Below are 20,854 nucleotides of genomic sequence, written 5' to 3'. Positions count from 1 at the left end.
AGGCCCAGGCCCCTACCCCATGATTATCAGGCACTCAAGTTGACGGTTCTACGAGAGGGCCTGCGGCCACAGCACTGCTAGGAATGCTGGGGACCTTAGGGGCTGCACCTCCAATGACTGGGAGACAATGCAGTGCCAGGTATCAAACCGCATCAGTCACATGCAAGAGACAAACCTTAACCCATGCACTATTCTTGACCCTAATTGGACAACATTTAAACAACCCGTTTTGTGATAGTTTATCTTTTTGGCGGTTTTTTTTTTCTTTTTGGGTCACCTGATTATGCATATGGATTACTCTTGGCTCTGCACTCAGGAATTGGTCCTGGCAGTGCTCAGGGGACCATATGGGATGCTGGGAATCAAACCCGGGTCATCCGTGTGCAAAGCAAACACACTACCCTTTGTCAAACACCCTACCCTTTGTGCTATCACTCCAGCCCTCTGATAGTCTATCTTGAGGGTCTGAACGGGTTGTAAAAAAAAAGACAAACATGGGGCTGAAGCTGTAATAAAGCAGGCAGGGCCCATGCCTTGCACAAAGCCAATTTAGGTTCAATCCCCAGGACTCCATATGGTCTCCTGAGCACCACCAGGAGTGATCTCTGAACTCAGAGCCAGGAGTAAGCCCTGAGCACTGCTGGGTGTGACCCAAAGAACAAACAGGGAAACAAAAGACACCCATGACTATGCCTGAATAGAAACAAGTGTTATAGTTGGGGAAATAGACATGAAGGAGCTCCTGCAGAGTTGCAATGCAGGCTATCAGGGGACAGAGGAGGACTCTGGAAATGGGAGTGGGAGGGATGTTCTGGTAGACCAGAGACATTAGGAAATTTTCATGGAAGAAGTGCCTGTGGTGTCTCCAACTGCTTGAGCAAAACATTGGCATGCATTTTATGGCTTAAAGCAATAGAAACTTAATATCTGATATTCGGGGCAATCCCAAGTCCAGCATGATTCTCACCAGGCTACAGTCAAAGTGTTAGCAGAGCTTCATTCCTTGGAAGATCGAGGGAGAATCTGTTCCTTTTCTAGCTTCTAGAGACTGCCTTGTGCCTTGGCTTATGGCCCCCTTCTCTAACTTCAAAGTCAGCAAAGGCAGGTGGAGTCCTAACTGCATCTCCCTGGCTTTTGGTAGATGGAAAGGTTTCCACTTTTAAGGATTGTTAAGATTACAGGTGGTGAACTGAGTAATCAAGGCTATTGTCTAATTTGGATCGTTAACCATAACCACATAAGCAAAGTCAATTTTTTTTCTTTTTTTTTCTGGGGGGGTGTCAGACCCGGTGATGCAAGGGGTTACTCCTGGATCATGCACTCAGAAATTACCCCTGGAGGTGCTCAGGGGACCATGTGGGATGCTGGGAATTGAACCTGGATTGGTTGAGTGCAAGGCAAATGCCCTACCCTCTATGCTATCACTCCAGCCCCCTCAGCAAAGTCTATTTTGCTATGAAGATTAGGATGTGAACTTTGAGAAAAATTATTTTTGCCTGCTGCACTAGCTCTTGAGCTAATCCTCACGGGGTTCCCGGGATTTACTCTTGAGAGTGTGTGGCTTGTAGTTGTGCCAGGAAGTATATAGGCAATGAGGGGTCCTAGTAAAGGATGTTGGAGAGCAGAAGACTCAGAGTGAGGTCCAGATGGAGGGCAGCTTATCACTGCCAACTGAGGAATTTGAATTTCTTTCAAGAAATTGCAGGATTCAGATGAGAACACTCATTTAAAAAGAGAATGATAGCGTACGTTTGCTTTGGGGGATCATTTTTGAACCCATGACTTTAAGGATTCAGGAAGGACAAAAACATCCAGAAGAATCAGCAGAGACACTCAGGAAGGGACAGACAGTGATCTGAACTCTCCATAGCATCTCTAGGAGACAACCTACAGTTCTGCTCACTGAGGGTTGGTGGAATAAATGAATGATAACCCCAGTGGCATTTCTCAGAGCTGTCAGAATTCCAAAACGCCAAACTATATAAAATACTCAGAAAATATAAATAAAATCTTTTACATTTTTTCCTTTGTCACATCTTCAAGTTACTTCTCTAGAATGAGAATCACTCCCATTCCTTCCTGAAAACCTTGTCCCGCAGAAATTCAAACGTTTGTGATTTTATTTCATACTTTCACATTCTATTTCTGATTGCTTCCATTGTTCAGAAAAGAATATGATCCATGCCTTTTAAAATACTTTTTCCCCTAAAAGATCAGTTCTTTTAACAGAAAGAAGTCAAATAAAGCAAACGTCAGGAAAGCATGGATTTTCTTTTTTGTTTTTTTAATAATAAGTTTACTTTCTCATTCTACCTATAATGATTTTTTAAGTGTCCTTAATACAATATTTCCAGATGACTCCCTCTCCCCTTGAACAGGTAAAACAGAAATTTATTTGCCAAGTTGGAAGGTAATGATTTCTATAGAGTTAGACAGAGAACTGTCTTGTCTACAGCTGTTATTCTCAAATTGAGTGTCAGTGAGGCTCACTGGGAAGCTGGTAACAGTGATAGATTTATGGACTCACCTGGTTTACACAGACCTATGAGGTGTGAATCACGAGCGTCAGTCAGCAGAGATTCTGGTCTCACAGGTTTCAGTATAGCACTTGAGAACAACTTGCTCTGATAACAGCAGCAACTGTGTGGGAGAGCACCAGTGAGTGAGTGCCAGGCAGATGTGCTTTGGAGAGGGAGGAGGAGGACAGAGTAAGGGCAGGATGTGGCAGGTAAGTGAGATTAGTGCAGAGTTGGAATTGTAGAGTCCTTAGTCTTTCCTAATAGAAGTGCTGCTGCTGATCAGTGAGTGTCATGGAATAACACTTCCTCCTTGACGACTGTCTGAAGCATCATCACCCCCTGCTGTCCAGTCAGACCAGTGACCTAAAGTGGTTTGACTTTTTTAAAAAACAAATTAATTTGGGAGTGAGGGTTTGGGTCATACCTAGTGGTGCTCTGTGCTCAGGGGTCTCTCATAGTGGTCCTTGGGAGACTTTGTGCTACTGGACATCCAGTCAGGGTCAGCCGCCGTCCCTCTTCATTCTTGAAACTAAGGGCTTGATCACGGGACGTACAGTCCCAAGGTCAGAATGAGCTGCAAGGTGAAAGCCTGTATCATTTCTCCTGCCCTTAGCATGATTAAAATAAGGATTAAACAGCACCTTAGAGACAAAGGAGACCATGAAAACAATACCTTTCTGTGCCACTATTTCATGTACTGATTTAGTTAGCTAGACTGCTGCTTTATTCCAGAACTGTTAGCAGACAGGAGTTTTATGTGACACCTTTGCAATGTAAAGCATAATAATGTGCATTTTTGGGGGCTGGAGAGATAGCACAGCGGGTAGGGCGTTTGCCTTACACGCGGCCGACCTGGGTTCAAATCCCAGCATCCCATATGGTCCCCTGAGCACGGCCAGAGGTAATTCCTGAGTGCAGAGCCAGGAGTAACCCCTGTGCATCGCCAGGTGTGACCCAAAAAGCAAAAAAAAAAAAAAAAAAAAAAATGTGCATTTTTATCTTCAAATCAAATCAAAGAATTACCATTGAGAAAGAGAGAGAGAAAGAGAGAGAGATGCAGACATTAGGACTCTGAGAAGACTGACTGTTCAGCATCAACCTACAGGGCCCTGATCTTCAGTACATGATTAATTGATAATAGGAAACCTCACAGGAGGGGGAGGGGGAGCTAATAATGCCTCTCTTGCTGTGTCATTGTGTGAGATGAAGCTAAGTCATGCCAGACCTCAGGGTGGCCCATGAAGTTCTAAAGGTCACCCTCTCTTTGGAAGGTTGTATTGTTTCCTATAGAAGCAAGGACAGAAAACAACTGACAAACTACAGAAAGTATCTGCTAAACAAGAAATGAGTCAATAGGCTGGTGAGACACTCAGCACCTCTGAGCCCAGGAAACTGAGGATGAATTCTGACCTTGGGAATGTACCTCCTGTGATCAAGCCCTTAGACTCAAGAATGAAGAGGAAAATCCTTGTGCAATGTGGCAAGTTCTGCAGCACAATTTCAAACTCCCAAGAATGACTTCATCATATGTGATGAAGCAGAAGTTATTTGAAAGATTGAAAACCCTCAAAGAAAAAATTTATAATAAAATTGAAGTCTTTTCTTCTGAGAACGAAAACCTGCATGGCAAAGGAAGGAAGTTGAGTTTGCCTTTTTCAACATTATGCTTTTTTTTTTATCACCTTACAGAAAGTGTTTTAACATTCTGTAGTTTGCTCCTCCAAAGAGAAATCGGTGCCTATCACTTTCCCTGCTAGTGAGGGCCTGAGATTTCTGATATAAGTAACCACTTTTTAAATATTGCTATGATGATCCAGACAGCATGTGGCATTACTTTCAGGTGGAAGAATTACATTGTCAAGGAAATTAGAAATGTATATGTAGGGTCTGGAGGAATAATGCGGTAGGAAGGATGCTTGCCTTGAATGCAGACAATCTGGGTTCAATCTTTGGCACCCCCTATGGTCTTCTGATCCCCACCAGAAAGTGATTTCTGAGCGTAGAGGCAGGAATAAGCCATGAGTACCACCTGATGTGACTAAAACCAAGTTAACAAACAACAACAACAAAAAAAGAAGAAATGTATTTGTAGCATTAAATATTCATAGATAATATTTTATGGAATATTTGTGCATTGCATAGTTTTGTAGCATATATTTATAAAATACTTCTATATAACAAGAGTAATACATTTGGTTGATATATCAAATCCCAACTTCTCCTTGATGATTAAGTTCACGGAATTAGAGAGGAAGGGTAGATAGTATTCCTTGGGATGAAATCAGGGGGTGAGTTGCCCCAGCAACTTGTATGTGACCAATCAATCATTTGACCAGAGGTGTGAATAAACAGTCATAGAGAACGTTAATCTTGAATAGCAATAGGATTGTCACATGGTTTAGATGCAAGAATATACATGCCATTTAAAATAAATAATTAATTCTGTTAATGGTTTCTAGCATGAAGATGTTTCGCCAGTGAAGACAGACCCAGGAGAATCAACTTTGTCTGAATTCAGAAGATGTCCGTTCTGGGAGCAAGAACTGGCAAAGAAATACTCCTGCCAAATGGTGGGCTATCACAAACGCTAACTTTGCCTGCCCTTAACCTGTAGGGCAATGAATATCTTTTTATTCTGCTTGTGATCATTGTAGTAGCAGGATGAATAATGCTTTCTTTCACTCAAATCTATGGGCTTGCCCAAGATGGTCAGAACATTCAAGCCTGGTCCTCATGTCTTAATAGAAAAGCTCCAACTAGAACTTGTCATCTTCTAGTGGGAGGGCCTTCCCTGGACAGAGAAACAAAACAGAAATATACATTTTCTAGAAACTGGGACTTGCAAGTATATAAAAGGGAAGCTGGGAATTAGAGATAAAGGAAGATCAGTGGCCTTTGTAGCAGATACTGCAAACCCTGGAAATAGAGGTGTCATGGCATCAAAAATGGAATGTCACCATCTTAGCCACATGTATGTATGACTCCATGTTACTGAGAGCAGTTTCCTGCTGGAAATGTGGATCAATGAACTGAGAATATGCTTTGCAGAGAGGAGGCAGAAATTTGATTCCTAGCACCATATGGTCCCTGGGTGCATAGATTGGAATAGACCCTGAGCACCTGGGAATGACCCCAAAAAACAAAAGCCAACCCCCACAAAATAACAAGGCCTGGTTTCCTCCCAAAGGCACAGTCTCTGAGCCAAACCACAGTATTTTTTGTTGTCATAGGGAAATTGGAACTAAACAGCCTCTATGTGCTTCTAAGAGTCCTTGAGGATCTGCTGATTTTGAAACGGCTTGAAAATTGAAATAATTTTTCATGTGCTTCCTAGATGGCCTTCCTGGCTGATGAATATTGCAACTATTGTCAAGACATTTTACAGAAAGTGAGGAACCAAGAGCTGGAAAGGGTAGGATTTTCTCTATAGAATTCAAGCATGCAGGATTCATTCTGAGTCATTTTACGTTAAGAAAGCATAAAGGGACGTTTGTGATGGTACTGTGCCTATGTATGGGAACACAGCCATTTTGTTGTTGGTGAGTTTTGAAGATATTTCTATGTACCAGCGTTTGGAAATCATCCAAGTTGCTAATAGGCATAACTTTATATTTTAAATACAAATTCAACTATGTTTTTAGGTCCTAATTCTAGTCTATTGTGCATAAAGCAATGGTAATATTATTCACTCTGAATAATGCCAAAGAAACATTTTATTTGTATCCATTGGCTAAAAGACGCAAGATCTTGAAGCAGAGGGATACTAACTTGAGTATTAATATGATTGAATTTGATCTACAGTTGGTTGTGGAAAACATGAGTTAGTCCTTCATCCTTCTTAATCTTATCTTTTTCAGCATAAAAATTAAAATGTGGGGGCTGGAGTGATAGCACAGCTGGTATGGCATTTGCATTGCACACGGCCGACCCAGGTTCAATTCCCAGCATCACATATGGTCCCCCGAGCACTGCCATTAGTAATTCCTGAGTGCAGAGTAACTCCTGAGCATCTCCGGGTATGACCCAAAAAGAAAAGTAGATAAATAGCACTTCACTGTAGCACTGTCATCCTGTTGTTCATTGATTTGCTCAAGCAGGTACCAGTAACATCTCCATCGTGAGACTTGTTACTCTTTTTGGCATATCGAATACTCCGTGGGTAGCTTGCCAGGCTCTGCTGTGTGGGTGGGATACTCTTGGTAGCTTGCTGGGCTCTCCAGCAAAATAATAAAAAATAAAAATTAAAAAAATAAATAAATAAAATAAAATTGGGGGGAATCTAGTACATATTTAAATGAAAGTTTTTCTGACACATCAGTGTTCTATTGAGGGAGAAATGCAGGTGTCTACAGTGTGTCCCTGTAACCTGTATATTAGTGCAGTAGAATGCAACTCCATTCACACTCATTCCTCAATATATTCTTCTTCCCGCATTCACTCATTAAATACTAATTTGATAATAATACTAGTAAGTTAGTATTATTAATTTTAAAAGTAATATGATAATTATTTATTAATTAAGGTAGTTATCTCAATTTTTATACCCTGTGACCAGTATTCTTTCTGAAACTAGGAAGATGTATTCTCCATAAGAATTATAGTCTGGTGCTGAAAGAGTACATTATATTTAGAGTCTGCTACTAAAAGGAGAAATACAAGCCATCAAGCCTGAGATGGTATGACAAGTTCTAGAACAGCAGCATGATTAGACTGCTCTGGGTGCCCAGAGATGACTGAAGAACGCTTCCTCCCAAGAGGAAGATATGCTGTTGCTGACTCTGTAGCAAGTCTGAGGGCCAACGGGAAATTTGGAAGAGAAGGAATTCCAGATAGCACCATTGATGCTACCTGGAATTAGAGAGCATCAATGGTGCTATCTAATGAGGCAGTGCTGACTGGCATGGTGTGACCAAGATGGGAGATTTGTTTTCTCAAAAATAGAGAGGCCAGAGAGGAGGTGGGAAAGTTGCTGGCACCCACCAGGACCTGTGTGCCTTGTGGAAATTGTGATTGTTTGATCAGATGGAAGGTTTCAGTGACAGAGACTGCCATATTGGCGTGAAGAGGGTGATAAGGATACTGGGCACTGGATGTGGTACAGCCATAGAGACATTAAAAAGAGAAGGGGCCAAATCAGCAGAATTTTTCTGAGATAAACTCAACCAGGCTTGGTGACACTGAACATGGTGGTGAATTATTGAGAAGACTTGAGCCCCCAGTTCCTGATTTTTTATTCTGATCCATCAGGCCCACTGTAGTCACCAATCCAATCCAAGAAGGAAGGGATTGGTGTACAAGCCACTGCTGTGTTTTCTGTCTAGTCTCTCTCTCTCTTTTTTTTTGCTTTTTGGGTTACACCTGGGAATGCATAGGGGTTATTCCTGGCTCATGCACTCAGGAATTACTCCTGGCGGTGCTCGGGGAACCATATGGGATGCTGGGAATCGAACCCGGGTCAGCTGCGTGCAAGGCAAACTCCCTACCCGCTGTGCTATTGCTCCAGCCCCCTGACTAGTCTCTTTAAAGAAGTCTCTCTACTAATGTGTCTCCAACAGTAGGGTTTTGTATAAGAGATCCAAATTTTTTTGACAGTCTCTGCAGGGGAATAGCACCAATGATAGTCATTGGTGGGCCCTTGTATTCCACTGCTAAGCTAGTGGGAACTCCAGAAAGGCAAGTCTATAAGCTTCCAACTCAGTTCAGCCACTTGGATTCTGAAAACTTATTATTGGTGAAAATAAAGAAAATCAAAGTGCTGCCATTTTGTTCCTCCATGGATCTTGTCCAGTTTTCCAAGAAGGCTCCTAGTAAAACACACACACACACACACACACACACACACACACACACACACACACACACACACACACACACACACCAGTCCCCTTTTCGCTTGTACAGTTCTTAGAAGAAGTACATCTTGGTGATGAAGATGATGCTAGTTTGGTTGCATCTCTTTCTGACCTGAAAAATAATAGAGACATTCCATCAATTAAAGAGCATTTTTTCTTTTTTTTTAATTTATTTTTTTATTAGTTTATTTTTAATTAGAGAGTCATCATGAGGGTACAGTTACAGATCCATACATCTTTGTGCTCATGTTTCCCCCATACAAAGTTCGATAACCCATCCCTTCACCAGTGCCCATTCTCCACCACCAGTAAACCCAACATCCCTCCCCCCCTCCCCAGTCCCGTCTCCCCCCACCCCACCCTGCCACTATGGCAGGGAATTCCCTTTTGTTCTCTCTCTCTGATTAGGTGTTGTGGTTTGCAATAAAGGTGTTGAGTGGCCATTGTGTTCAGTCTAAAGAGCATTTTTTTAAAGCCATAGTCTTGTGCCCGTGGCCCAAACCTCATCCTATTGTAGTCCAGAGGAGCCCCCTAGTGGTCAAAAACAAACTTTCTTCTGAAAACTGTCCTGAAATTATGTTCCACATTATCCCATCCAACTGGCATGGGCTCTGGTGGGCAAAGCTCTGTATTGATTGGATGAAAGTCCTCCCTTTATCACTAGGGGCTGGCAAGTTTAGATGGGAGATTCATCTCTCAGGTATAAAATGAGATTTCAGAGATATGTCCTTCGGCTTCCCTCAGGTGAAAGATTTGCTTACTTCCTTCTGGAAATCTCTGCAGCAGGACACAGTCATGCTGATGTCATTGCCTGATGTATGCCAGCTCTTTAAATGCTATGATGTGCAGCTGTACAAGGTAGGAAGCTGTGTGTGTGTTGGGGGGGGGGCGTCACTGGTGTGTATTTGATGCAGAAACTGGTAGCAGATGCAGGGATTGGCCTCAGGCTCCTTCTCTGCAGACTCCTGGCCTCTAGGCCCACTGAGCAGTCAATATAGGCCCTGATGGACCAAAACCTTTATGTCTCTCTGAAAGAACTTTTTTCTCTTGAATACTACAGGAGTCTAAGTGACCTCATGCCAAGAAAAAGTCAATGCATATGGTGACTTATGATTCCAGTAAACCCCAAAACAGAGTCAAACTTTTTTTCTCTGGTACTTGCAACAAAATAAGACCATGTAAATGAATAATTGGAAGAGTTCATTTGGAAATGCTAAGGTTCTTTTATGAAGCTCTGTCTCTACAGTGAATACTTATCTAAAGTGAATAAATATATTTAGGGAGTAGATAGACATGAATGCCATCACTTCTGCTGTAGAAATATGTTCTCCTTAAGCTAATCATGAAACTTGGCTTTTATTTTAATTTGGGGGACAAGGACTGGGGCCATATCCTGTGATCCTCAGGGCACACTCCTGTCTCTGTGCTCAAGGGTCACTCCTGGTGGCCACCGGGGACTAACTGTGGTGCTGGAGATTGAACCCAGTTGGCCAAGCACCCAAGCCACTGTGCCATCTCTCTGGCCTTTGCATTTTCATTCCTTAGGAACCAAACTGCTGCTTCTAACTTTTTAGCCCAAAAGTTGAAGACTACCCCAAAACTGAAGACTCAGTCCACCCCATAAGTATTTTGTTGGACCCATTTCAGGACCACCCCCAAATTTAATTTTTTCAGTCAATCATCAATATCTTAAATTTGATGGGAAAAAAATTCAGTCCTGCTCACACCACACATTGGCAGTGAATAGGACAGGAGCTCCCCTCAGGCCGGGGAGCTGGGACTGCATTCTGAGTTGTGACAGACATGACCCTTGATCCCTGGCACCTGAGGCCCATCACCTGCCTGGTGTCTTGACTTTGGTATCTTTCCCACCTGCTGTAGGGAATTGAGAATGTCCTCCTCCAAGACTTTTTAGAAGATGTTTCTATTCAGTACCTGAAATCGGTCCGGTTATTTAGTAAGAAATTTAAGCTGTGGCTACTTAACGCTTTGGAAGGCTTTCCAGCCCTCTTGCAGCTCTCCAAACTCAAAGGTAGGTCTCAACAACAAATGAATTCTGTGAGAGTAGATCAGCAGGATGGACTCTCAGGTGGGGTCCTGCTCCCCCGAATAGTACAGCCCACAAGACCTGACCTCAAAGAAGCACGGGCTGTTGGGATTGTTCTTTCTTGTCCATGTGTATTTAAAGCTGTGGATATTTATGTATTTTATAAGGACCATTCGGACAGGGTTGGTGGTGTCGGGGCTTCCAGCCATGTCCAACAGTGTGGGGCAGGGGTGTGTGTGTGTGCTGGGCATGGGGTTACGGGGTGGAATTCGGGCCTTGCACAGACTCAGTGTGTTTTCTACCACTTGTCCGTCTCCCACACACACACATACACATCCTCCCGCCATGGTGCGTTCCTGTGCTGCTCCATCTGTGCTTTCACCTGTTGGCTGCATGCATAACGCCTGCACTTACCTCCAGCCTGCAGCAATGCCTGTGCCCATCTTCTTAATCCAGCTCCCTCTCCTGCCCCACCAGTAGGACCAACAAGGGTGCTGTCCTCCACGCCCTCCCCCTATTTTGCTTTCTCTGGCCTTCAGAGAGCATGAATGGTTGGTCAGGGGCTGGTTGCTGTCTGGAATGATCACAGGCATAGGGAGACTGTGACTGAGTGAAAAGCTCGAGGCGAGGCTGTCCAGGAGGAGCTGCAGATGTGGGTGAAAGGAGGGACAGGGAGAGGCTGAGGGCAATTGAGGGCAGGTGTAAGAGGGGCCTCGGGAAAGAAGGGCTCAGGGCTGTGTCTTGCCTTTCAAGGCAAGCCCTAGACTCCCTCTCTCTGGGAAGTGCCTGCCTCTGGGGGCCTCTCCGGCTCCTGGGCCTTCCTGCTAAGTGGAATATTTCCATCAGGTCGTACTCAGGACCAGGGCTTCCAGGGTGAGCACTGAGCACAGCCAGGCCTGCAGGGCTGGGTGGAAACAATTCAACAATTGCACACCAAGAGCAGACTGATGCCTCTCCCTTCCTGCCTCAACCCTCCCAGGACCTCACCCCTCCTGCCTCTCCCTAACCTCCATTTGCCTCTCCCTTCCCTCCTCACCCCCTCCTTCCCATCTGAATCCCTCCTACCTCACCCTACCCTCCATTAGTCTCTCCTTTTCTACTTCATCCCTCCCCTCCCACCTCACCCCCCTTCAACCTCACTCTCCCTCTCTGAGCCCCTCCCTTCCCAGCCTCACCCCTTTCCTTCTTCCTCCCCACTCTCCCCACCTCACCCCCTGCTACCTGACTCTCCCTTTCCTGAGCCTCACCCTCCCTCCCACCTGATCCCTCCAACCTCACCCCTCCCCTCCCCCTCACCCAGTTCCTCTCTGAACTGCTCCCTTTTCTCCTATTGCCCGGGAGTCTGACCCTGCTGTGGGGTGGCACTGTGTGCATCTGTGGCCCAACCTCAGTGACAAGCCCCTGGAGGGAAGAGTTATCAGCAAACACTCAGAGAGCAAACACAGCGTCAGTGTCCCTTGTAAATATTTGTCAAGTGAAGAGATGAACTCTTTCTTGAGCAGAGCACTTCTCTGTTTCCCCTTTCATCCCTTCTTTGGGTCACTCTCTGAGGACAGCACTGTAGAGATTGAAAAGTTGGGGGGAAACTCAAGGTTCCTGGGCAAAAATGAGAAATTCCTTGGCGCATGCCTATATCCAGCTTCACTGATGCTGCAAAGTGACAAACCAGAACATCATGGACAGCCCTTGGGCTTGTGAAGGGACACAAAGAGCAATGGGCCTTCTGATCTCCCACTATAAAAAAACTTCCTTTTTGGAAGCTGGAGTGATAGTTCAGTGGGTGCAAGTAGCTTGCTTTGCATGCAGTCAACCTGGGTTCAATGCCCAGCATCCCATTTAGTTCCTTGAGTCCCACAAGGAGTGATCCCTGGGCAGCCATCAGGAGTAAGCCCTAAATGCCACTATATGTAACCTCCCCCCCAAAAAAAAAACCCACTTCTACTTTTTATTATAAAATTTCCCCACTTCAGTTCCCTTCTATTTGTTTATATTGCCTATGCATTTATCTTGTACCACTGCTACATTTTTAAAATGGTACCATTTGTAAGTGATAAGACATAACATAAAGTCAAAATTTGGAAGCCCAAGAAAGCCAGGGCAGCAGGGAGGCTGGCGTATGGGAGACCGGGGGGCTTCAGGGCACTTGGGTACAGGCCTCCCCAGCCAACCTCTGCACCTGCCCTTCCCTGAGTGGTACTTCAGGAGAGGAAGCAATAGTATCAGTAATGGTCACATGTCTTGTTCTTCACAGAAGTTACTGTGTTTGTGAAAAGACTCAGAAGAAAGACATACCTTTCCAACATGGCGAAGGTAAATGTCTGCTGTTTTCAGGTGAACACCAAAAGCTGGCAGTGTCTCTGAAAGAGACAGCTTCTCTGTGCAGAGGGGCTGTGTCCAGTTACCCAGTGGCCCACAGGCAAAGGGGGGGGGGGACTTCATAGCAAACCTGGTGCAGCCAAACAGTCAGGCAGAGAGATAGACAGACCAACAGACACCTACATTCTGTGCATGTCCCGATGATCCTTGCACACCACCTCTGGCCTTATCTCTCTTGGGATGACTCACTGGCGTCCGTGTTTGAGGAAGTCAGAGGAGAGCTGAGCCTGAGATCATGTCATTTCAGTAAGTGGACCCTCCAGAAATGGGTTTGTGAATCCTGTGGCCACCAGTTCAGGTTAGAGCTTAGGATGCTCTACTCCAAATTAGTGTCAGCTCTGCGGGGCTCGGTTGGGCCTTCTGCTTCACTGTCTGCAACACAAAACTCTTCCTCAGGATGCTTCCTACTTTATGTGTTCAGGGCATCGCCTGTTCTTTGTGACCCAAGAATAAATAAGTAAATTTAATTTAAAAACCTTGGTTGGGAAAGGGGTTAGGCACAATAAAATAATCCTTAATGGTATATGTTGTGCTTCCCCTACTATCTCTAGACTATGAAAATGGTTTTGAGAAATAACAGAAGAGTCAGCATTCTGAAGTCTGATCTATATGCCATCATTAGTCAAAACACTTGGGATATTTCTAAGACACCTCAGCCCGGTGACCAGAGCAGCATAGAAGAGGTGGAGGATGACACAGAGACAAAATGTAATCTTCCTTCTTGGCTTTCTTTACTGGAGTGTTTGGTAAATCCCTGGGCTGGCATGGTCACCACTGATGTGCAAAGCTCTTTATAAAACTTTACCTTATATCTGACACGCCTCTTCCTGCATGCGGGTGTGGTGGCCCAGGCCTTGCCTGGCTCTGTCAGAGCTAATGCAGTTCTGTTGGGTGAAAGGACAGGTGACTGTGCTCACAATAACAGTAATAAAGAGGGGCTGGAGTGATAGTACAGTGGGTAGGGAGTTTGCCTTGCGTGCAGCTGACCCAGGTTCCATTCCCAGCATCGCATATGGTCCCCCAAGCAATGACAGGAGTAATTCCTGAGTACAAAGCCAAGAGTAAGCCCTGTGCATCACCGGGTGTGACCCAAAAATTAAAAAAAAGTAATAAAGTCATAACAATATTTGATTCTGGAGAGCAACCTGGAGCTTCTCTTTCGGGGTCTATCTTGTCTACATGCAGCAGCAGCAGATTCTCCCCTGCTGTCTGAACATAAGTGAGTCAGTGTCTTGCCTCCTGATTTGTTGTCACAGAGATTTGTCTCACATCATGTCAATTTCTCACAGCACAGAATTTTAACCTTGGTGCTTTTACTCCTTTACAAACAAGTGAATTAAGCATAGTCAGTATTCTTGCCCTGTTCTATCTAATCACCATTTTTGTTTGTTTTGGGGCCCACTCAGCAATACTCAGGTTTTACTCCTGGCTATGTTAGGGGCGGCAGATCTCTGCCCAGGGGAGGCTCGGAGAGACAAAAGAACACAAAACCAAGACAACTCTTTCTGCAAATGCATGGGGTTTATTTAAGCCAATATAGCTATATTGGGACCTTCAATTGTGCCTCAATAGCGTGGCATAACTGAAGGCCCCGAACTCAAAAAGCTAGCTGTTTTTATACCCTTTTGGGGGAGAAATGAAAATCTCACATATCAAAGGGAATAACATCTATAGATCAAAGGGGGATCACAGATAGGTCACTTAATTTGCATATCTAAACATTTGTTGACAAATGAAAATCTCACATATCAAAGAGAATCACATCTATAGATCAAAGGGGATCACAGATAGGTCGCTTAATTTGCGTATCTAAACATTTGTTGACTGTTAACTGCTTCCCTGCAAATGTTTGCTTAGAGTTCCTAGGGCAGTTTGTTGGCCCATTTGGTGACTGTTTCCTGCCCAGCGGGAGGTCAGGAAGAAAATATCTTTCAAAGCAGTCAAACAGTTACAAAGGCAAATTTAACTCTTAACCTGCCCTCCTCTTCAGCTATATGCTCAGGGATCACTCCTGGTGTTTGTTCTGGGGGATATATGGGATGCTGGGATCAGATCCAAGTCAGCTATGTGTAAGGCAGGCACCATACCCCTCATTCTATCACCAGAGAGTGTTTGTATGTTTAAGGAAACAAACTCTCCCTTTCACCAAGAACTAGGTGAGATTCATGTTGGTGGACCCCACTGATGATTTATGTGAAGCGGGGAAAAGAAAGACAGTCACTTTTTCCCCATCCACTTCTGCCACCCAGGACCCAGCATTACTGTGTTCTTGTCTTGCCTCACAGAAAAGAATTTCAGGAGTAGACAAGCAGTGAAGTAAAACAGATTTTATTTGGAGGTTTTGAAGGGAAGGAGGAAAAGAAAGTGGGAGAGAGTGGAGAGCAACATGCTCAAGAGAGAACCCAGGCTTCTCCAAGGGCAGAGAGAACTCCTATACACATTCCAGTATTAGACATGAAAGCGTGAAAGTAAACATCTCAAGAGGAGAAATGCAGGCAACACATGTGCTCAGGTACAACATGTGCTCCACCATGGCCAGGTGGGCACAAGTGGCGCAAGAGTTCAGGCAGCATAGGCACAGGCTTCCTTTGTTCAAGGTGGCCTTTATAGGATTTCTCCAACCTGCCCCCACTACCTAGGTAAAAGTCCATTGCTAAGGAGGTTCCCTAGGGGGGTGCCTAGGGGAGTTGGGAGTAGTGATGGTCTTTGAAATTCCTTTCCTAGCCTTTTGTTTCTGCAGGAGCTTCTGTCAAAAGGTCAGGTGTCAAAGGAACAGCTTTGGAGTTCCTGATGAATCTCTTTCAGGTCCTCAATCGGTCTCTGTCTCTGCTGCTGTCCTCTCTGTAAAGGGTCCAGCATCCTCACGGTCTTTTAGGACTGGCACTGGCACCAGATCTCCATGAGGTCAGGGCTATTACTTCCCAGGAAATTTGCTGCCATTGCTTCCCTATCAGCCTGCCTGCCTATATGAAGCTGATGGTCAATGTGGTCACTTCCCAGGCAGGTCAATGGAGGGAGAGGGGAAGACCTTCCCCTCTCTGAGCAAATGTGGGAGCGGGTGTCTGACCTTTTCCCAGATTGCGGGCCAATCTACAGATCCCTGTGTGAGGGTCTGTCCTCCTGCAAACCTAGGGCCACACCACAGTTTGCACCGGGTCCTATGGACGCTTGTGCCCTGGAAAGGTTGAGTCATTTCTTTTCTCCATGGATCTAATTCTGCTCAGTGGCGTGCACATATCTGTGTGTGATGCACCTCACGCACCTTGCATTCCTTAGGTGACAGCTGAGCCCGTTACATCAGAAACTCCCTGGCCCAGCTCTGCCTATGGGGGAAACTTCACAATTTCACGTCTGCATGAGTCCATGTCAGTGCTATACACAACAGCAGCACCCATGAGTTCCCCTGTCCTCTTTGACTTTAAGTAGGACTGACTTTGGTGAGAGTGCATCTGTGATAAAATATGAAATATGTTAATATTTTTTGGTAAATAGCTTCTGTTTTATTGACCTCATCCCTTGATTATCTCCCCTGCTCCAATTACCTTCCCCTTTCAAATCCCAGATCTTCCCCTAAAGTATTCCCTTAGCCCTGCAAACTGACCTCTGAAAGTGAGCTCCCAACCCAGCAATCTTCAGAGTTGTGAAGACCAGTGTCACTTAATCTGGGGTCCCTTTCCCACACCCTGGTGCTCTCAGAAATTCCAACACAAATGTCTAATCCATCTGAATCTAATCCAGGAAGCCCCAGGGAGGCATGGCCCATTCTCCCATCTGCCTGCCAGCCTGTCTAGAACCTCTCTGCTCTACTGACATGTGCTCTACTGTATGTGGCTGAGCTAGCAAGGAGACAGACAGCAATTGGTGGCCTCTGCTGACACCTGGCAGGCAGTGGTTGAGATACCTCTGAAAGATCGTCTACATGAGTTCTGACTCAATATCTGGACACATCCTGCTGGATTCTCTAATCTCCTCATGGTACCTGGCAGCAGTGAAAGATGGCAGGGTTGTTCCTTGCATTGACAGTTCAGGTGGAAAACCAAGAACCCGGCAGCCATGGTTTCACCCTTTGGGTCTGTCCTCACTGCATCTCTGACCCCAGGCAAAGCACTTCATGTCTCCCAGTGCTTTTGATGGCCACCACCCATTAAGGGATATTCATAAACCTCCCCCTTTTAGAAAATGACAAGGATAGGTGAAGTCATGTCTGTGTTGTGCAATGAGCTCATCTGAAATCAGGTTCTGCATAATTACCAGGTGGAGTTATTTCAAAACATTTCTTTCCATTTCAACAAAGGGCAGAGGTGGTTCGAAAGAGGTAAGACCATGGAACTGCACTAGATGACCTCAGAAGTGACTCCAACCCAAGAATGCTTCCTTTGTGTGCTCAGCCCCAGGGAATACCTTTGATCTATTATTCATCTGTTGTCCCCTAGGTTACGCAGTATACAAATACCTGCAGAAGAGTTCTACGGTCTTTTTATTTGTTTTGTTTCTTATAGGTCTGAGCACTTTAATTTCTTTGTTGGGGACAACAGCAGATCTCAGCATATTCCTGAACTGTTTGTCTGCAAATCTCCAAGCTTTTGTCTTCCAGGTACAAAGCCATGATTCTTACTTCCTTTAATGGGGATGAGGGCAGTTTAGGCCACATCTGGCAGTGCTCAGGGATTTCTCCTTGCTCTGCACTTAGGAATCGCCTTTGGCAGACTCAGGGAACCGTATGGCATGCTGGGAATCAACCCTTGTGCAAGGCAAATGCCCTATCCACTGTAACATCTCTCCAGCCGGTCATAAATTTTTTTTTGAAAGGAAAAGAGAGTGTAGTGTAGATCATAATAGCTAATTTGTGGCACAGAGTGTGCATTATTTACTGGAATAAATAAGAATTTTCTTTAGAGTTTTCTCAGGTTAGAAACATGTCAAGACTGGTGTGGCTGAGAAGGAATGTCTGCAGAAATCAGCACCTGTCATGTATGTGTATTGTGTGTATTTATAGATGAGCACATATGTGCCTGGGTGTTTGTGCTCAGATGAGTGCGTTTGTATCAATTGACTGTGTGTACATGTACAATCACTGGGTGGGTGTGCAGAAATTAGTGTGTGTCCATGGAGGGTGGGGGTATATGCAAGTGCAAGCGAGCAGCTTCATAAGGGTTGTGTGCACAGAATGGATCCCTAAAGAGGAGGAGGTGTTTCGACTCTGGGAGTGAACAGTGCTTCTCTGGGTAGTTTTCAGAAGGTGTCTGTGAACTCTCAGGCTTGAGCTCACAAAATCGAAAGTGAATTGGTTTCAGATGCGGATAAATTTTTGTTTGTTTGTTTGTTTGTTTGTTTTGGGGGCCACATCCTGCAATGCTCAGGGCTTAACTCTGTCTCTGCACTCAGAATGACTCCTGGCAGTGCTTGAACATATGGGATGCCAGGGATGGAGCCTAGGTCAGTTGTGTGTAAAGCAAACACCCTATCCTCTGTAGTATCACTTCGGTCCTGGATTTTTTTTTCTTTTTGGGTCACACTTGGCTATGCACAGTAGTTACTCCTGGCTCTGCATTCAGGAATTACTCCTGGCGGTGCTCAGGGGACCAGATGGGATGTTGGGAATTGAACTCGGGTCGGCCGCGTGCAAGGCAAACGCCCTACCCACTGTATATTGCTCCAGCCCCTCTGTCCCGGATGTTGATAGATTTGATCCCAACTCAACATCGATGAGTGACATGCCTCTTGCAAGTCATTACTTGCAAGTAATTACATTACATCGTTAGCCTACGATTGCTAACCTCAAACAAAAAGCAACAACTGTGATACTAACAAGATGGATTGATTGGAAATAACACAGAAATGCCACTTGGGTAGTGCAGTCTGCTGGGCAGACACCCCACCTTTCCCCCGTTGAAAAGGCAGAGTCAGTTTGTGTAGTTTCTGGAGGAACTGCTACAACTCGGCTTCCTTTGGAGAGAACTGAGAGTTCACTACGAGGGCGGCATCTCAGCCTGTCTATGACACTCTTTCATTGACTGATCAGTTGCTTGCACTGTCACATTGGCTGAGCAGTTGCTGAGAGCAGAGGACCCGCCTCCCTCTACAGGGGCAGGGAACCAGCTCCCTAGCTGAGCTAGGCGCCAGCACCTCAGCACTGCTGGGCTGGGCAGTGCTTTCCTTACTGAGCATGCTGGCTGTGCCCTTCTAACCATGCATCTTTATTTTAACGACTCTGTACATTAATTCCTGCGAATGCCCTTAGAGAAAGTCACAACACTCTTGCTTCATGGGCCCACGGCGTGCAACGGGACTGGGAGTGTGCATGAGACCTTAGACCACGAAAGGCAGCCAGGCCTTCTTCTTATATAGATGCTTCCTCTGAATATAAGAAATTAGGAAAAGCCAAGGGAGGGAGCAGGCTTTGAAGCTGAAGTGCAGCATAGAGAGGGTCAAAGCAAGCTGTGCATTCCCACTTTTATACCGGTGCACCTTTACACCTGTGTACCTTTACACTTTTGTGTCTTTACAACCTGTGCACTTTTTACAACCGTGTATTTTTACACCTGTACACCTTTATACCTGTGCACCTGCACCATAGTCCATGACTGAAATTACCCACTGGCAGGAACCCACATCCTGTGTCTGCTGAAGGAGACAGGCTGAAGGTTGCCACGTCTGCACCCTTCACAAATGTGACTTACTCACAAAACTGTGTTTTTGTAACTGTGTGCCTTTGAAGGACTTGTGTTTTGTGAAAGTGCTGGGCTGATTAAAAGCCGGCTGTTGTCAATCAAACAGTCACTGTGGAAATCAACGCCTTAAGCTTGTCAGGGCTGACTGAAGGCTCCTGTGTCTGGCAGCTGGCAGTGTGCTAGCAAGTGGGTAGGCTCATCTGAGTCCTGTGGGCTCTGCACCTGCTCCTGTCTGCTATGGGTCCCTTGTGGAAGGGATAAAAACTCAGCCACAGCCATGGCTCACATCTGAAGACTGCCCAGAACATGGGGCCAGAACATTTGAGAATCTTTAGGACACTGTCAGAGCTCATCTGCATGTTAGTGAACAGTGGGCACCTCCTGGGAGCCCCAGGTCTGGTGGTCAGAAGCTGAGGGGAGAGGAAGCTGCTGGGGAAGGGAATTCACACCCTCCAAAGCTCAGGAAAATCCTTTGGTTCCCTGGAGGGAGATGGGAAAAGAAAATTCCAAAATAGGAGAAGGCATCTCATCCTGGCAACCTGTCCCTCATCAATTCAGACCAATAGCTCGAGTGGGAATTAGAAGTGCCACAAGAGACATCCCAGCCAGCATTGGCTATGCTGGTTGGGGCTTCAGCTGGAGGGGCTCGAGGCTAACTTTCAGTGGAGACAGGGCTCCTCTCTGAGTCTGTGCCAGATGAGTGGCTCTTTGCCATCTGGTGGCGCTAGGCCTTCTGGCCCTATGATCATTCACAAGCCGTACGCTCTCCAGCAGAAGCACCACCACTTTTCATCATCTGGACCTCCATGCTTCTTTTGCGTAGTTAGACTTTTCAAGTAACTGTCTATTGTTTTTATTTTTAAAATAATGTGGAATTACCAAAAATGAAGAAAGAAGACTGGTTTTCCACCTCCTTCCACCTCTTCCTACCATCTTCAAAGGGCTCCACCCTGGAATCCCCTTCCCCAGGCAAGGAAGCAAGAGCAGAGCTAGGCCACATTCTTTTTTTTTAACCATTTATTTATTTCTTTAATTGAATCATAGTGATATACACATTTACAAAGTTGTTCGTGATTGAATTTCAGTCATATAATGTTGCAACACCATTTCCCACCACCAATGGTCCCAGTTTCCCTCCTGCCCCCCACCCTGTCCCACCACTTGCCACTATGGCAGACACTTTTCATCTCTCTCTCTCTCTCTCTCTCCACACACACACACACACACACATTCTCTCTCTCTCTCTTTTCTTTGGGGCCTTACAGTTAGCAATACAAATAATGAAAGGTAATCAGGTATTTTACCTGATTACCTGTGCCCTTCATCCCCCACATACTCTTGTAGACCACAGACCACATACTTTTTTTTTAAATTAACTTTAAAATTTTT

At 45.2% G+C, this 20,854-nt stretch overlaps 1 protein-coding gene across 3 annotated transcripts in view; it reads left to right on the top strand.

Moving 5' to 3' along the window:
* RFX8 (regulatory factor X8) overlaps positions 1-20,854 on the top strand; it is a 72,458-nt gene that overhangs the window by 40,049 nt on the left and 11,555 nt on the right. For 2 of the 3 annotated variants that reach the window (XM_055123093.1, XM_055123094.1), the window contains 7 exons: positions 4,979-5,089; positions 5,854-5,907; positions 9,116-9,229; positions 10,253-10,403; positions 12,670-12,728; positions 13,346-13,502; positions 17,294-17,388. In XM_055123093.1, coding sequence (XP_054979068.1) covers positions 4,979-5,089; positions 5,854-5,907; positions 9,116-9,229; positions 10,253-10,403; positions 12,670-12,728; positions 13,346-13,502; positions 17,294-17,388 — 741 coding nt within the window. Of the gene's footprint in view, positions 1-4,978; positions 5,090-5,853; positions 5,932-9,115; positions 9,230-10,252; positions 10,404-12,669; positions 12,729-13,345; positions 13,503-17,293; positions 17,389-20,854 lie in introns of all 3 variants that reach the window. The other variant, XM_055123092.1, reaches the window with a different exon arrangement.

This window comes from Sorex araneus, chromosome X, assembly GCF_027595985.1.
Source record: "Sorex araneus isolate mSorAra2 chromosome X, mSorAra2.pri, whole genome shotgun sequence".
NCBI lineage: Eukaryota > Metazoa > Chordata > Mammalia > Eulipotyphla > Soricidae > Sorex > Sorex araneus.
This window is presented reverse-complemented; position numbering and strand designations above follow the sequence as displayed.